We start from the raw sequence: 16,425 nt of genomic DNA on the forward strand, positions 1-16,425 counted from the left end.
TCCGGGCCGGCTGCTGGGATGCTGGCAGGTGGTGGGTGGGGGGCGGTGGTGGTGGTGGGGGGGGGCGACCCCCCTAGGGACCCGGGGGCGCGGCAGGGGAAGTAAAGATTGCGGTGGGCGGGGCGGTGGCGGAGGGGCGGAAGTGACGTCGCGTGGGGCGGGTCCGGCCGCGCACAATGGGCCATGGAGTTCCCGTTCGATGTGGACGCGCTGCTCCCGGAGCGGATCACGGTGCTAGACCAGCACCTACGGCCACCGGCCCGCCGACCCGGAACCACAACGCCGGCCCGGTGACATCTCAAACCTGCCCCCACGGCCCTTCTCTCCCGGTTCCTCTCGAAACCTGGTCCAGGCACCACGCCCCCTTCTCACTGACTAGTGTCTGCTCCTTTTGATGTCCTGGCTCGCCTTTTTGGTGACCTTTGATCCTAGAACTAGTGGGGTTGATTGGGGCTTGAATCTGTCACCTTTCATCCCTTGGCCCCATGGTGGTCCCAACCAAAGGATGTGGTTGACCTGCCCTTCCTGCTTCCCCACAATAACTTCAAGGGAGGAGGGAGTGTACCACACTGAAAGGAAGTGTGGCAAAAGTTTGGGCTCCAGAAGAGTGGGGCGGGAAATCAGGTTGGAAGATTCCAAGGTAAAGGCAGAGGGCCTGAAGTACTGAACTGGGGTTGCGGTTATCGCCCAGATTCCCAGGGAGTGAGTGCCCAGGACCCTCTAATTCAGTGAGTATCTGACTCTTGATCTCCTCTCTTTCTGTAGTGTTGATCTGCAGCAGCAAATTATGACCATTGTAGATGAACTGGGCAAGGCTTCTGCTAAGGTAATGGGGAGTCTACATGGAGTAAAGGGAGGCCTCTCTGGGGACAGTTGGTAAGGGAGGCCTGGGTCCTGTGGAAGGGACTTGTAGAAAGTCTGTCTTCAAATTCCTGGCAGGCCCAGCATCTTCCTGCTCCCATCACCAGTGCATCAAGGATGCAGAGTAACCGCCACGTTATGTATATACTCAAAGATACTTCAGCTCGACTGTGAGTGCCAAATACCATTCTACCCTATACTTAATTCCTCCCTCTCCCAGCCTCTCTCCCTATTTTGACTCTACCTCTTCCAGATAGCTGCTCATTATTGTTATTTTCCCCATCCTACAGGGCTGGAAAAGGAGCCATTGTTGGCTTCCTTAAAGTTGGATATAAGAAACTCTTTGTACTGGTGAGTGTCATTGGAAACTGAAAGTTCATATGCCTTGGCTCCTGAGAACAGAAGTGCTGGAGATTGGAAGGTGGCAATGATGTCTGGGTCCTAGAAGGTCTTTGTTGTTCTTTTACCTCTTAGGATGACCGTGAGGCTCACAATGAGGTAGAACCACTTTGCATCTTGGACTTTTACATCCATGAGTCACTTCAGCGCCATGGCCATGGACGAGAACTCTTCCAGTATATGTTGCAGGTATTATTTATCTCTTCACCAGTTCATCCAAAATGGAGATCAAAGGTCCCTTGTCCTGAGTCCTTCCAGAGGCCCTGCCTCCCACCCTCCCACCCCCCATGTTCCCATATCCTTCCCAGGTGACTGGGTTCCTGTTGGCCTGCTTTGCCCATGCCTGCTCCTACCCTGAGTCTCCTGTTCCCTGCAGAAGGAGCGAGTTGAACCACACCAACTGGCTATTGACCGACCCTCACAGAAGCTGCTGAAGTTCCTGAATAAACACTACAACCTGGAGACCACAGTCCCACAGGTTAGAGGTTTCAGAGAGTAGACCCCACTGAGCATTCCCACTGAATTTATTTATTTTTTGCGGGCAAACAAATGGCACCTTCCAAGCACTCCTTATTCCCCATTATATAGGACTTATTTTATACAGCTAAGTTCTGGGGGGCAGGGTACCATCTCTCATCCTGCAGCTGTTTCACTCTCATCTATTTTTATTTTTCATCATGGGCTGTTGTGTACACCCAAAAGTCTGTTTATGCCCCAAACATAGTCAGCTCATTTTCATCTCCTTGTTTTCACATAGACCATTACCTAGTCTATCAAGATTTAGTAAGGGCTCAGAATAATATACATTCCCTGTCCTCAGGGAGATTTGGTCTATTTTGGGCAAGGTGGTTTGTTTATAAGTAGATGCAATATAATGGTGCTAATGCTGTCCATTCATTCAACATATATTTATTAGAGTACCTGGCACTGTTCTGGGCTCTAGAAAGACTTTATTCAATGAAACAGATAAAAGTCTCTGTTCTCACGGAGCTTATATTCTACTTGGGGAGACAGACAAACATAATAAACAAGTATATACTATGATTGATGATAAGTGCTCTAGGAAAATGAGAGCAAGTAAGAAGGCTTGGGAGTGCCATGGTGAGGATGGGAGTGTGTGGGATTGCAGGTTTAAATGGGATAAGCAGGAAAGGCCTCACTGAGAAAGTGTCACTTGAGCAATAACTTAAAGAGGTGAGACTATGAGCTAAGTAATATCTGGAGAGGGAGCATCCCAGGCAAAGGGAACGGCTAGTGCAAAGGCCACAGGTGGGAGTGCGCCTGGAAAATTGGCTGGTGTGCCTAGAGCAGCATGAGTGAGGGGGGAGTGTGGTAGATGAGATCAGAGCAGTAATGGGGGAGGAAAGACATTTAGGATTCTATAGGCTATTGCAAAGACTTGGGCCTTTACTCTACGTGAGAAAAGGAGAGCCATCAGTGGGGTTTGAGCAGGGGGAGAATATGATGTGACTTACTTTAAACCAGAGCACTTTGCCTGTTAAGAATAGGTAGTAGAGGGGTGAGGGTACAAGCAAGTTAGGAAGCAACAATCCTGCTGGAAAATGGTGGTGGCTCACTCTAAAATGGTAGCAGTAGAGATGGTAAGGAGTGGTCAGATTGTAGGTATTTTGAAGTTAAAGCAAATAATTTTTCTTGATAGATTGTTTGTGAAGAAAAAAGAGGGAGTTAAGGGTGATCCCAAAGTTGTTGGCCTGAGCACTTGGAAGGATGGCATTGCATTAACTGATGGAAGGTGGAGCAGCTTTGGGGGAACATAGTAGGAGTCCATCTTGAATATGTTAATTGGAGATGTCCGTGATGAGTCCAGGTTGGTTACTTCCCTGGAGTTCAGAGAAGAGGTTTGGGGTGGAGAGTTTTCACCACACGTAGGGTACTGAAAGCAGTGAGACAGGATGAAACCGCCATGGAGTGAGTATCTATAAAGAAGTGGTCCAAGGACTTGAGCCCTTGGGCACTCTTGGAAAGTCAGGAAGGAGAAGAAGCAGCAAATGCAGCTGAGGAGTGACTAGTGAAGTAGATGCAAACTTAGAAGTAAAGTGACCTGCAAGGCCAGTGAAGAAAGTGTTTGCAAAAGGAAGGAATGGCTTACTGAGTCAAATGCTACTGATCACTGAGGTAAGAAGAGGTCCGAGAAGTGACCATTGGATTTAGCTGCCTGAAGCCACTGGTGTTCCTGACAAGCGGTTTCAGCACACTGGTGGGTGGAAGCCTGGATGGAGTGGCTTTAGGAGATTGAGAAGCTCAGAACTGGAGGCAGCAAGAATAGGCCACTCTTTTGAATGCTGCTTTAATGTGAACAGAAATAGAGCAAGAGCTAGAGGGGGATATGGATCAAGAGAGGGTTGATTCTTTTCAGTTGCATAAAAATGAACAGCATAAGAATGACTCAGTAGAGAGAAAATCTGATGATGTCAGAGAAAGTGGGAAGAATTGCTGAAGCAGTGTCGTTGAGTGGGCTTGGGATTGGGTTGACAAGCGAGCCTTGGGTAGGAGCACGGACAGTTAATCCCTTGTAACATGATTAATTGGTGTGCTTACAGAGGGGGCATAAAGTGAGTTAGGCTTATCTTAATCTTGAAAGGTGTTCGTCAGGTGGACAGAAGTGGGCAGGCTAAGGTGCTTTTCATGTAGGAACCAGCACGAGCAAAGTCAGAGAGATATTAATCTACCTTTCAGGGCACTGCAAGCAGTTTTGTTTGGCTGGAGTGCTGGGCATATGCTTGTTGGGGGAGGATGAGGGTGGGTGGGTTGGTAGACATTACAGCAGGGTGAAGGCAGGAGATAGACAGGGTCTCCTTAGAATGTGCTCCCAGAGTAGGACATCATTTTTCCATTAAGAGGCAGCAGAGAGCAACAGAAGAAACACAGTATCCAGCATCAAATGCATTACCCAGGTAACATGTAAGAGCAGGGCAGTATAGAGTGTAAATAATATTGGGTTGGCCAAAAAGTTCGTTCCAGTTTGTCTGTAACATCTGTCTGGAAAACCCGAACGAACTTTTTGGCCAACCCAATAACAACTGATGTTTCATGAGCTCTGTGTGGTATCTACATGCATTATCTCTGTTGATCCTTGTACATTTCTTTGAGGTAGTTGCCATTATTGACCCCATTTTGGGTTTATACAGATTAGTGACTTGACCAAGTTGCACAGCTAATAAATGGCAGAGCTTGAATTTGAACCCATAGCCCCCTCTAATGACTACACTGTATTCCTGGCTGAAATGCCTCAACTAGAATCAGGAGTCTGGGATTTGAGACCCAGTTCTGCCACTTGTAGCTACTAGACTTTGGGCAAGCCATGTCTCCAAGCACATATATTTCCAGTTTTCCTGGGTATATACCTAAGAGTAGAATTGCTGGGTCATATGGTAATCCTGTGTTTAACTTTTTGAGGAACTAAGAAACGGTTTTTCCACAATGACTGCAACATTTTACATCTCCATCAGCAATGTGTGGTAGCTCTAGTATCTTGACATCCTCACCAAAATTTATTTTTCTTTTTTCTTTTTATAATAGCCATAATAATTGTTGTGAAGTTGTATCTCTTTGTGTTTTGATTTGCATTTCCCTAATGACTAATGACGTTGAGTATCTTTTCAAGTGCTTATTGGCCATTTGTATATCTTCTTTGGAGAAATGTTTATTCAAGTCTTTGCCGTTTTTAAAAAAATTAATTATTATTTTATTTTTGGCTGCACTGGGTCTTTGTTGCTGCATGCGGCTTTCTCTAGTTGCGGTGAGCGGGGGCTACTCTTCGTTGCGGTGTGCAGGCTTCTCATTGCGGTGGCTTCTCTTGTTGTGGAGCACAGGCTCTAGGTGCACGAGCTTCAGTAGTTGTGGCACACGGGCTCAGTAGTTGTGGCTTGCGGGCTCTAGAGCGCAGGCCCAGTAGTTGTGGCGCACGGGCTTAGTTGCTCCGTGGCATGTGGGATCTTCCTGGACCAGGACTCGAACCCATGTCTGCTGCATTGGCAGGTGGATTCTTAACCACTGTGCCACCAGGGAAGCCCTATGCCCATTTTTAAAATTATGTTTTTTGTCTGTTTGTTCTGGAAGAGTTCTTTATGTTCTGGATACAATACCCTTATTAGATATACGATTTGCAAATATTTCCTCCTATTCTTGGGTTTTCTTTTCATTTTCTTTTTTTTTTTTTAATTAATTTATTTTTATTTTTGGCTGTGTTGGGTCTTCGTTTCTGTGCGAGGGCTTTCTCTAGTTGTGGCGAGTGGGGGCCACTCTTCATCGCGGTGTGCGGGCCTCTCACTGTCGCGGCCTCTCGTTGCGAAGCACAGGCTCCAGACGCGCAGGCTCAGTAGTTGTGGCTCACGGGCCCAGTTGCTCCGCGGCATGTGGGATCTTCCCAGACCAGGGCTCGAACCCGTGTCCCCTGCATTGGCAGGCAGATTCTCAACCACTGCACCACCAGGGAAGCCCCTCATTTTCTTGATAGTGTCTTTTGACGCACAAAAGTTTTTACTTTTGATGAAGTGTAATTTATTTTTTCCTTTCGTTGCTTATGCATTTGGTGTCATATTTAAGAAACCATGTCCAAAGTCATCAAGATTTTCGTCAATGTTTCCTTCCAAGAGTTTCATGGTGTTAGCTCTTACATTTAGTTTTGATCCATTTTTAGCTATTTTTTGGTCCAAATTAATTATCTTGCGTGTAGATACTCAGTTATCCAAACACCAGTTGTTGAAGAAGTTATACTTTCCCTATTGAATGGCCTTAGCACCCTTATTGAAAATCAATTGACCATAGACATGGGTTTATTTCTGAACTTTATTCATTCCATTGGTCTATATGTCTATCCTGTGCCTCTACCACACTATTTTGATTACTGTAGCTTTGTAGTAAGTTTTGAAATCAGGAAGTGTGAATCCTCCCCAAATTTGTTATTCATTTGTTAATCTTGGAGATTATTTTGGCTATTCGAGGTCCTCTGCAATTCAACTTTAGGATCAGCTTGTCAGGGTCTGAGATTTTGACTGAGTCTGTCAACAAGGACAGGAAGGCTGGCTTTTGTTCCTCCCACTGTGGTTTTTCTAGCACAGGGTTCTGTACGCAAGTATGTGCTGAGTGGCTGAATGGACAAATATATTTCACTTGTTTCATCTTACAGGTGAACAACTTCGTGATCTTCGAAGGATTCTTTGCCCATCAGCATCGTAAGTTTTCTCACCTTGTGTGTGTTGGTCAAGCAGTTGGGGTGAGGGGAAGGAAGGAGGTGGATTCTTGGTCCCATCGGTCCCCTCACTGAGGGGCACCACCGCTTCCTTCCTCACAGGGCCCCCTGCTACCTCTCTGAGGGCAACTCGACACTCTTGTGCTGCCGCGGTTGATCCTATGCCTGCTGGTAAAGCTGCATTGAATGGGTGGATCTGTAGTGCTGTGATGGCTAGGCACTCTGGAGGCCACTGGGAACTCAGTGCAATCTGTGGGCAGTTTGGGAGAATTCTAAAGCAACCCAAGTCCCCAGCAGACATTACCCATGTCCTCTGCCCTCATGGGAGCTCAGTGTATTTATACTTGGCAAGACTTTCAACTAAGCAAGCTCATTGGGAGCCTGTTTGACAGTTGACATTGATGGAGCCTCTTGCTGCTTCAGGCCCATCAAAATAGGCCAGAGTCATGTTCCTTCATAAACTCCTCAGGCTTCTGTCAGCCAGTGAGGGACAGGCAAGTGCAGTCAGCCCTTCCATTTCCAGTCATAGAATAGTGACCTGAATGGTCCAAAGCTTAAATACTAGTTTTAGAAGATAACACTCAGAATTTATAACATTTCCAACCAAATAATGACATTGATCTGGAGAAACCATACCTAGGAGGTACTGAAATGCTGCCCAGGTTCCGCATTCCATCCTCATCCACACACATGCTCCCTGCCGGGCTGAGCCCCACCCCTTTCTCCTTCTCAAGGCCGAGGGGCACAGCCTTCTGCTGGCCGTGCTGTGCGCACTGCACAGAAGGGCCCTTTCCTGAAGGAGCTGGCTCTCTGGCTAGCTCTCTCACCTCCTCCGTGGCCAGGAAACAGAGTAACCACCACCCAGACAGCAATCTGTCACCAGTGATTAGCATCTACCAGTGTCAGGCACAGAGAGGCAGTTCATATCCGTGACCGGCTCTGATTTCCAAGGCTTCCCCCATCTAGCTCCTGCTGACCAAAGCTGTGAGAGGGAGAGAGAGCCAACAAGGACGGTGAGGACCAGGTCCACATGGGAGGGGACCCTAAAGTTTAAGTGGATCCGCTGGGCAGTCTCTCATTTGCTACGCGTGATGGAGAAAGAACCTCTTGAGAGGGAAAGGGAGGGGCAAGTGGAGAAGTGAGGAGGCGGGAGGCAGGGCTGGGACAGTCCGTGAGCCTCCCGTTTACTCTGTCTGGTAACTCCTTTCCAGGTGTCTGTGTTTTTTCCTCATCCTTTTTTTCCCCTTATAAAACGTAAATCTCTTTCTATCTTTGCTCCAGAAGGGGAGGTTCTGCCCCACCCCAGCCTCCCCTGACCTCTCCAAAGCAATTCCTGATTAACCAAGGGCTTTGTCCATCTTGTCTAGAGGGACCTGGGGTCCTCGATGGCCCAGCTGGGACCATTCCACTGCCCCAGAACCCCAGGGGGGCCTGACAGCGCCCACTGACAGTAAGAGCTCGCCTCCCTTGGCTGCCCTTCTCTTGCGTCTCCCAGGCCCCACAGTCTCCCCCAGATCTTTCCCCCCAACTCTGCATTCAGCCTACTCCTTCTGGCTCTCCTCAAAATGCTCCAGCCTTCCCCCCGAATTCCCTTTTGGTGTGATGGCAGTGCCACAGAGCTGCTTCTGCGGTGGAGCTGAAGTCTCCTTTCCCCGGAGGAACTGTGGTGTCAGGGATCAGAGGTTTGGGGTTGTGGGGGTAGTGAAGGGGTGCACAGTATGCCTCCTAATGCTTACCTTGCCTGTGTCCTCTCCACTGCCAGCTCCAGCAAGGAAGCTGCCACCCAAGAGAGCAGAGGGAGACATAAAGCCATACTCCTCTAGTGACCGAGAATGTAAGACTGGGGTAGGGGGTCTGGGCCTGGGGGGGCCTTAACCCAGGGGAAAGATTTGTTCTCTCTAAAGGCTCTGATTTCTCTTTTTTCTACTCTAATCTTTGCTGTCATGACTCTCTCCCCTTTCCTTTTTCTTCTCTGTCTTGCTCTTTTTTCTCCCTCTCCCCAGTTCTGAAGGTAGCTGTGGAGCCTCCCTGGCCCTTGAACAGAGCCCCTCGCCGTGCTACACCTCCAGCCCACCCACCCCCGCGCTCCAGCAGCCTGGGAAACTCGCCAGAACGGGGTCCCCTCCGCCCCTTCGTGCCAGAGCAGGAGTTGCTGCGTTCCCTGCGCCTCTGCCCCCCGCACCCCACCGCCCGCCTTCTGCTTGCTACTGACCCAGGGGGCAGCCCAGCCCAGCGTCGCCGCACCAGGTAATAGGAGCTGGAGGGTTAGGGAATGTCACGACTGTCAGACAGGGTGTTAGAAATGGCAGAGGGCAGTGTAAATCCATCAGAGACATGAAGCAATAGGACAGGAGGACTGGAGAGTCCTGAAACCTTTCAAGAAGAATATATTGGAAAATATTTATGGGAGTGGTCTGGAAATAAATTACAGTGAAGGAGCAGAATAGGACTTTATGTAGAGTCTAGGGACTCTAGTTTAAGTGAGAGCTGGGAGGAAGCGTAGGAAGAACACAGATCCGTTGGGTGGGTGACTGAGCCTCTAAGATTGGGGAAATCATGGTTCAACATTTGCTGGGAAGGGGCAGGATCTCTGACACAGTTTGGGGAGCCACCAGCCCTGGGTCAGTGCCTTGTGTGGCAGGAGCCCATCCCAGCAGGCAGAGAGTGGGCCTCTCCTTTTTTTCTCTCCCCAGCTTTCTCTTCACCTCTGACTTCTCTTTCTGTTTTTCTCTCCCCCCCATTTCCCCTCTCCCCTCCTCCTGCCCATAACATCCTTCCACAGCTCCCTTCCCCGCTCTGATGAGAGTCGATACTGACAGACAGCTAAGCCCCTCCCCTCCCTGGGAGACCTGGCGAGGGCAGAGACCCCCTCCCTGAGAACCCCAGACCGGATCTTCCATTGTATCCCCCAACATCCAGGGGAACCTGACAGAGCCCATAGGATTCCCTCTTCCCCTTTCTTGGACAACTGGGTTGTCAGGGTCCCAGATGGCCTAATGCTTTGTAGCTTTTCTTACCATAGAAAGCACCCCCTCTCTCCTAATCGGGCTCTGAACACTCTCCCACAGACAGCCCATTTGCTGCCAGACTTCTTGGTTGGCAGAGAAGACTATGCAGAGAAACATAGTCTTGCTTGCAGTCAGATTCTAGAACACCATGGAAGGTCCAAGGGCCTCCTCTACCAGGGAAACCTTTTAAAGAGTCTTGTCCATGGAATGAATCCTATAGTCCCACTACACTGTCTCCTGGTAGCTCTAATACTGCTTCGTGCTACTGACCACAGCTACCCTATCAGCCTGCTGACGCCAGCGAGTGAGTGAGCTCTGCTTCAGAGCAGTCCAGTCAGGTAGGACAGGGACTTACCAGCTCCCCAGGGGATCCACTCAACATTGCCAAACTCTTAATTTCCACATGTTGTGTGTACGTGTATCTGTCAGGGGACCCCGAGCTGATGTCTGCTTTGAGGCTCTAGACTCGCCCCACTTCTACAGACACCACCACTTCCCCTGGGTCCAGGTTCTGTGAGGGAGTTTGTTTCTTGGCAGTAGATCCCAGCAACCACCCTAGGATCACTCTTAGCCAAGTTTCAGAAGCTAAGCCTGAGGCTCAAGGCTCTATTAGCTCCTGGAATACCCTCTCGCAGCCATCCCTCCCCGGTCGCTAGATACTGATAGATTCCTGTCTTGTGAGATTGTCTTGAGATGATGGGGGAACTCCTCCTCTGGCCTTCCTTTCTTCTTTCCTCTGTAGCAAGAACCTTCTTCCCTGCTCCATACCCAGGGTATAGAACATCCTTCCCCCTCCCTACCCTCTGGATGTGTGCTAGTTCAGATACCCCTACTGTATTCCCACAAACCCTTGGGAGCAGGATCTCCCTCTCTTCTGACTCACTCCTTTTTCTTCTCCCTCTCAACGTTGTCTGAATAAAGTGTGAATTCTTTTGTGTTTTTTAAATGGACATTTTCAATGATAAAAACTACAAAAGAAAAAAAAAAAACACCAAACAAACCTTAAGGTCTCAGCCTCGTTTGTGCATCACCCCTTATTTTCCTGGGATCTCAGGACCTCTGTCCCTCTCTCTCCCTCACCTCTGAGATCTGCAGATCTTCCAGCAAGGAGTCTTAGAGCTCCCCTTGCAGGATCTGGTGTCTGCCTGTCCCCATCTTCATTGTGGGATCTTCTGCGGATTGTCTCCTCTCATGTAGTCGCTGGATCCCTCTGTGTAGCCTTCTATATCTACTCCTCCATTCTCTCCAGAAACCTATAGCTCTCCCTAGTCACTTCTACCCTTTACCCCAGGCCAGCCCTTGCTGAGATGTTAAGATTTACTAACATCTCTGGGATCCACTAATTGCCTTCTGATAACAGTCCCCTAATTGTTTCCTGAATTCCTCTTCCCACTGATTTCCTGGCCTCTCCCTCACTAAACCCTTGGATCTCTTTCTCAAGACAGTCCTTTTCCTAAATTCAGCCTTACCACTCCCTATTTCCCTCTGGCTGAGGTATCCTAAAATTAAGGTAATCATGTTTTCCACACCAAACATCAGGGCACCTGGTCCGACAAAAAAATTTTTTTTGCATATATGTGAATCTGGTTGTGTGTGTGTGTTTGTTTTTGGTCGAACCACACGGCTTGTGGGATCTTAGTTCCCCGACCAGGCCCCAACCAGCGATCGAACCTGTGCCCCCTGCAGTGGAAGCATGGAGTCCTAACCACTGGACCACCAGGGAATTCCCCTGAATTTGTTTTTATGACATGATTTGGAGCACATTTGGCCTTACTTTTAACACATTACCTCAACTAGGAGTAATAAAGCAGCAAGTCAGGACTGCTTCAGAAAATCTTGGGGTATAAAATGAGCTCCCTTCCCTTTTCTGGGGCACAACTTAGATTAAAATCCCATAGGAATGATAACTACCCCTCTCTCTGTTCCTGTGCTGTTCCTTTTATTATTCTCCTCTGATTCCTCCATACCTACTCATCTTTCATCCTGTAGCCTTTTCCCCATCATCTCACATTTCTTCTACAGCAGGACTCCCCCAGGGCTGGTAGCCCAAAGCTGCAGCTATAGCCGCCATGGGCGGTTGAATTCCTCATCCCTCAATACAGGTAAGTTATTCATCTCCTTATCCTCAAATCAAGTAGGCCATATTCACTACCTACTCCAGCCTTCCCATGCACATGCCTGGTATTTCCACAGGCAACCAAGAACTGAAGCAGGGGGAGCAGGAAACAGAGAATAGGTGAGGTCTGACCCCTCCCCTACCAGCCTCGCACCACCTCTGACTCCTTTCCTAACGTCACTCTCAGCTACTTCCTCTTCCTAAATCTCACTCTCTGAACTGGACACCAGCTCCTCCCGCAAAGCCTTCCACCTAACACCCTACAAGCCTCTTTCCCCATAGGTTCGACTCGTGTGCTTCCCTTTGGCAGTCTCTGAGGGGTTTCAGGTTTGGACATAGCACTGATTGTTCCAGCCTCATACCCCATCATACGTCCTCTACACAAGAGCCAGTCAGCCCTTTAAGAAGCTGTGATCTTAATTCTCCCTTTAGTACCCCTGTAACCCACTCTCCATCTCCCTCCCACCTACTAGGTCTGCCAGTGAGGAGCAGGTCTTGTCACAGCATGGGTCTGGGGAGGAACCCATGCACACAGTTCCTCCACAGGCCCAGGCTCCACCAGCCCAGTCCTGGACAATGGGCGGGGACATGTTCAACGCCAGGTTCATTCGAAACTTGCAGGAACGTCGCAGCACCAGGCCTTGGTGACCGCAGCCCCCTCTCACACCTTCAAAGTCAGTATTATTTCTCTCTCACACAGGACCTAGCCAAAGCCCGCCCTCACAATGGATGTATTCATTCATTCATTCATTCATTCATTCATTCGACAGGCTTTCTTATCAGTGCCAAGTCATTTGTATCTTATTTTTAACCACAGCAATAAAGTATTTATTTTTATCACGAGAGTTACTGAAAACCGCGATTGTCATTATTTCAATCCCACCCGTCACTCTTCGCGCGCCCCGTTCAGCCCCATCATCGCCCACTTTCGCGCAAGCGCCGCAGGTGAGAGCAGTGCGCGAGGCCGCTAATTTACTGCGCAAGCGCTCTAAGGCAGCCTCCGATCCGGCGAGCGCAGGCGCACTTACTGCAGACCCAGCGCCTCACCGCCTCCCTGGAACCCGCCGCAGTGCGCAAGCGCGCAACATCTCCGTTTCCCTCCCCTCAGACCTTCACCCCCCCCCCTTCCTTTCCCCTTCAAGAAGCCGGCTCCGGGGCACGCTCACCCCTGTGAGGAGGCCGGACACGGGAGGCGCTCTCTCCATTCCCGGAAGATCATGTACCAGCCCAGCCGGGGGGCGGCCCGGCGCCTCGGGCCCTGCCTCCGTGCCTACCAGGCTCGTCCCCAGGTGAGAGCAGAGGGGAAGCGGGAGGGGAGGAGAGGGGGCGGGGAGAGACCCTCCCCAGAGTCGGCGTGTGGGGCGGAGCGCGCGCCCCGTTTCGCGCAGGCGCAGTGACGTCCCACCGCTCCTTCCCACCTGTGCGGGGCGGCGCGTTTAGGGGTTAGGGGTCGTGGGGATCGGAGGGCGGCGCCGCCTGCCCTGTAGAGCACGGGACGTCGGTCTCCCGGGCCTGCGGGGGCAGGCGGGCTGGAAGCTGTGGCGGTGGGGCGCGTCCGCATTTCGCCCGCGTTTCCGCGGTTACCTGTGCCTGGAGGTGATTTGAAGGGCAGGGGGCGGAGAAGTTCGCGGCGCCTCCCGGGAGCCAACCAGACAGACCTGCGGGCCGCGCTCTGCAGCCCGCGCATCTTGCACCCGGATAGCGGTCCCGGCGGGAAGGCCGGCCCGGGTGGACCCTGTTCGGGCCCCTGTGCCCGGGCGGGCAAGATGGCCACGCCCCCGGCGGAGACGGCGCCTCCGGGACACCGTTGGGGACAGAGGTACCCGCGCGGCCCGCCCGCTCTCCCGATAATGAGTCCCCTCGGGGGGGTTCGTTGGAAACGGAGGGACTCGGGTCAGGCCTGGCTTTGGGTGACCTCTCCCTCATCGCAGTTTCGACATCAGTAAACCAGGGGCATGAGGTCCAGCCTTTAACAGTCTCCTGGGCCTTTTCGTGTCATTAGAGGAGCCCGAGTGATGAGCTTACTGCTTAACAGGTCGCAAAGTTTTATTTACAATTATTATCTCATATAGTCCTCATAACAACTCAGTGTGGTTTCATCGTCCTCGTTTATAGGAGGACATTTATGGGAAACTCAGGCTGAGGGAATGAGAGTGCCTAAGGTTACATGATAGAATTGTAACTCAAAAGTCTCCTAGTTCCAGTTGGATGTTCTTTTCTCTATATAACCTCTGCTTCACACACTCGTGGAGTTGTGTTAGAGGCCACAGTACAAGACCTGTAACTTATTCATTCATTTGTTCATTCTTCAAATATGCACTCTTATGAGTCTTGCTGTAAGAGAGGCAGACCTGCCCCCAAACGGGTTTGGAATCTTAAACAAATCTAAAAGTATTTGCTAATGTTTGGGGGAGGTATTTGTACTTTTGTCACAGGAAAGTGTTTCCTTCTGTTTTAAGTAGAGATGGAGATGAATTTTCCCTCTAGTAGTTCCATCTCTCCTGTCAGAAGGACCAGGTGGGACTGGAAGCGTGTTAATGGGCAGTTTGGATGGCAGGGCATTAGGCAGCTGGATTCTTATCTTTTTCCCTTTTGTTCTTCCTCCTTAGGACCAGCTTTCTCCACGGGCCCTACCATTCCCACCTCTTTGGCCTCACTCCATGACAACCACTTCTCCATCTCTGACTCTTTTCTGGTCTCCCCCACCCCCAAGCCCTCCCACCCGGCTGCTTCCCCGAGCTCCCCCACTACCTCTCCCTCAGGTCCAAGCCCTCACCTCACCATGGGTGGTTCTCCCCCCAGGAAAGGGGGAGGAGGGACCAGGACCTGAGTTACACAGCGGCTGCCTGGATGGGCTTAGGAGCCTATTTGAGGGACCTCCCTGCCCCTGTCCTGGGGCTTTGATACCTTTCCAAGCCTCTGGGACTGCCCACTCTTCCCCTGCCACTCCATCAGGAGATCCGAGTATGGAGGAGCACCTGGCTGTCATGTATGAGAGACTGAGACAAGAGGTAAGTCAGTTCAGAAGTGGCCTTTGTCCGAAATGGGAAGGGATGTAGGTAATTCTTAAAAATAGGGAGTCAGTCAACTGGATTCTTTCTGGGAACCATGAGACGGGCATAGAAATATGTTATAAACATTTCCCAAGGAAAAGATGCCCCTCAGTTTGGATTAGGGAAGTTAAACATGGGATGAGATGACCTTTCACTCATGAATAAGGAGACACTAAATACAGAAAACTGAGAAATAGGATCTTTTCTTTCCTCCTGGTCTGATGCCTTCTTCCACCTAGCTTCCCAGTCTCTTCCTTCACTCCCACGACTACACTCTCTACTCATCGGATGTGGAATTCATCAATGAGATCCTGAACATGCGTACCAAGTGAGAATCCACGAATGGGTAGGGCCTTGGGGAGGAAAAGGACCCAATGCTATTTTCACTTATTAGAGAATGTCCTAGGCTGCTTCTCACTGCTGCTCCCCATCCCATTGTCAGATACCAGTTTGGTTTTCTGATTCTGCCATCATTTCTTTCCCATTCCTTCCTCCCAGAGGCCGGACATGGTACATTCTGTCACTGACCCTCTGCCGCTTCCTGGCCTGGAACTATTTTGCACAGCTTCGGCTGGAGGTTCTACAGCTGACCCGCCACCCTGAGAATTGGACCCTGCAAGCCCGCTGGCGGCTTGTGGGGCTGCCCATCCACCTACTCTTTCTGCGTTTCTATAAGCGTGACAAGGAAGAGCTTTACCGGTAAGAGAAGTGAGAAAAGAAACACACTACAATTTCCTAATCTTACCCTTTTGGGAATCTATGGTCTAGTCTTCTAGACAATCCTGGATCTACCCTGACTTGACTGCAGGCTCCTTGAGGGCAGGATCTTTTTTTTTGTCTACTTTAATCTAACAAAAAATAGGGACTCTGAATATATTAGGAAGCTTCTGAACTCAGTTTCTTCATGTACATTACCTGGCACATAGTAGGTACTCAAATACTTATTGAACAGGTGAAAATTCCTGTCTCATAAGTGGTGCCTCGCAACCTTAGGTAAAGTACCTGGTAAATTTCTGGCACAGAGTAGAATCCCAAGAAATTCTTAGGCTCAGCCCAAACCAGTGGTTCCCAAACTTTGCTGCACAGTGGAATCATCCAGGAATCTTTTTAAAATATCGGTGCCAGACATTCTGATTAATTGGGCCAGGGAACAACCTCAGGATTTTTAAAAGATCCCCAGGTGATATAATATGTAGTAAAGTTTAGGAACTACTAAACAAATGCTTGAATTAAACTTTGGGACCAGTCCCCTTCTCCCTCAGTGAGCCTTTCTCCCTTCACCAGGACCTATGATGCCTATTCCACCTTCTACCTGAATTCCGAAGGCCTCATTTGTCGCCATCGCCTAGACAAAGTGAGTCCTAGGGCTGGGTAGGGGTGGGGTGACGGGGTAGAACATCCCACCAGCTGGCATTAACCTTTCTCCCTGCAGCTGATGCCTTCACACTCACCCCCAACGCCCGTGAAGAAGCTGCTAGTGGGAGCCCTGGTGGCTCTGGGGCTGTCGGAGCCAGAACCCAACTTACACCTGTGTTCCAAGGGCTGATCAGGAACTGGGGCAGAGGCAGCACGGAAGACTTGCTACGCACAAGAGGAGGAGGTGGAGGTGGCCAAAGACCTCAGGAGCCAGCTTCCTCCCCTCTTCTCTCTCCTTCTTTACTTTCCATCTCATGCTGTGTAAAGCTGCTGTGTAATTTAACTTGTAAATAATAAAATCTAAGTGAATATATGAGATCGAATTTCCATGTCACTTTCTCTGAATCTCTAAAGTTCCCC

At 50.0% G+C, this 16,425-nt stretch overlaps 2 protein-coding genes across 10 annotated transcripts; both read left to right on the plus strand.

Annotated features, from left to right (window-relative positions):
• Positions 1 to 147: 147 nt before the first annotated feature.
• On the plus strand, positions 148 to 12,314 carry ATAT1 (alpha tubulin acetyltransferase 1). 6 transcript variants are annotated; one of them, XM_061194915.1, is made up of 13 exons: positions 148 to 290; positions 766 to 826; positions 940 to 1,031; positions 1,152 to 1,212; positions 1,336 to 1,449; positions 1,637 to 1,738; positions 6,410 to 6,455; positions 6,575 to 6,643; positions 8,235 to 8,306; positions 8,476 to 8,719; positions 11,503 to 11,582; positions 11,674 to 11,716; positions 12,070 to 12,314. In XM_061194915.1, exons 1-13 carry the CDS (start codon positions 184 to 186, stop codon positions 12,242 to 12,244), a joined length of 1,266 nt encoding a protein of 421 aa, XP_061050898.1. In that variant the 5' UTR covers positions 148 to 183; the 3' UTR covers positions 12,245 to 12,314. The 6 variants fall into 6 exon arrangements, with proteins under 6 accessions (XP_061050898.1, XP_061050899.1, XP_061050900.1 ...); XM_061194916.1 differs by having other exon boundaries at positions 11,506 to 11,582; XM_061194919.1 differs by lacking the exon at positions 148 to 290 and adding an exon at positions 387 to 579.
• A 398-nt stretch (positions 12,315 to 12,712) lies between these two features.
• On the plus strand, positions 12,713 to 16,381 carry C7H6orf136 (chromosome 7 C6orf136 homolog). Of its 4 annotated transcripts, none has more exons than XM_061195927.1 (6): positions 12,713 to 12,885; positions 14,206 to 14,607; positions 14,889 to 14,977; positions 15,148 to 15,348; positions 15,934 to 16,003; positions 16,082 to 16,381. In XM_061195927.1, exons 1-6 carry the CDS (start codon positions 12,814 to 12,816, stop codon positions 16,193 to 16,195), a joined length of 948 nt encoding a protein of 315 aa, XP_061051910.1. In that variant the 5' UTR covers positions 12,713 to 12,813; the 3' UTR covers positions 16,196 to 16,381. The 4 variants fall into 4 exon arrangements, with proteins under 4 accessions (XP_061051910.1, XP_061051913.1, XP_061051912.1 ...); XM_061195930.1 differs by having other exon boundaries at positions 12,802 to 12,885; positions 14,552 to 14,607; XM_061195929.1 differs by having other exon boundaries at positions 12,808 to 12,885; positions 14,399 to 14,607.
• Positions 16,382 to 16,425: the final 44 nt, after the last annotated feature.

This window comes from Eubalaena glacialis, chromosome 7 (assembly GCF_028564815.1).
Source record: "Eubalaena glacialis isolate mEubGla1 chromosome 7, mEubGla1.1.hap2.+ XY, whole genome shotgun sequence".
Lineage (NCBI taxonomy): Eukaryota > Metazoa > Chordata > Mammalia > Artiodactyla > Balaenidae > Eubalaena > Eubalaena glacialis.

Coding starts and splice junctions, on each gene's coding strand:
- ATAT1 (XM_061194919.1), top strand. CDS start 395: ATGTCCTGGCTCGCCTTTTTGGTGACCTTTGATCCTAGAACTAGTGGG. Junction 827..939: donor TGGGCAAGGCTTCTGCTAAG/GTAATGGGGAGT, acceptor AATTCCTGGCAG/GCCCAGCATCTTCCTGCTCC. Junction 1,450..1,636: donor TCTTCCAGTATATGTTGCAG/GTATTATTTATC, acceptor TGTTCCCTGCAG/AAGGAGCGAGTTGAACCACA.
- C7H6orf136 (XM_061195927.1), top strand. CDS start 12,814: ATGTACCAGCCCAGCCGGGGGGCGGCCCGGCGCCTCGGGCCCTGCCTC. Junction 14,608..14,888: donor ATGAGAGACTGAGACAAGAG/GTAAGTCAGTTC, acceptor TCTTCCACCTAG/CTTCCCAGTCTCTTCCTTCA. Junction 16,004..16,081: donor GTCGCCATCGCCTAGACAAA/GTGAGTCCTAGG, acceptor TTCTCCCTGCAG/CTGATGCCTTCACACTCACC.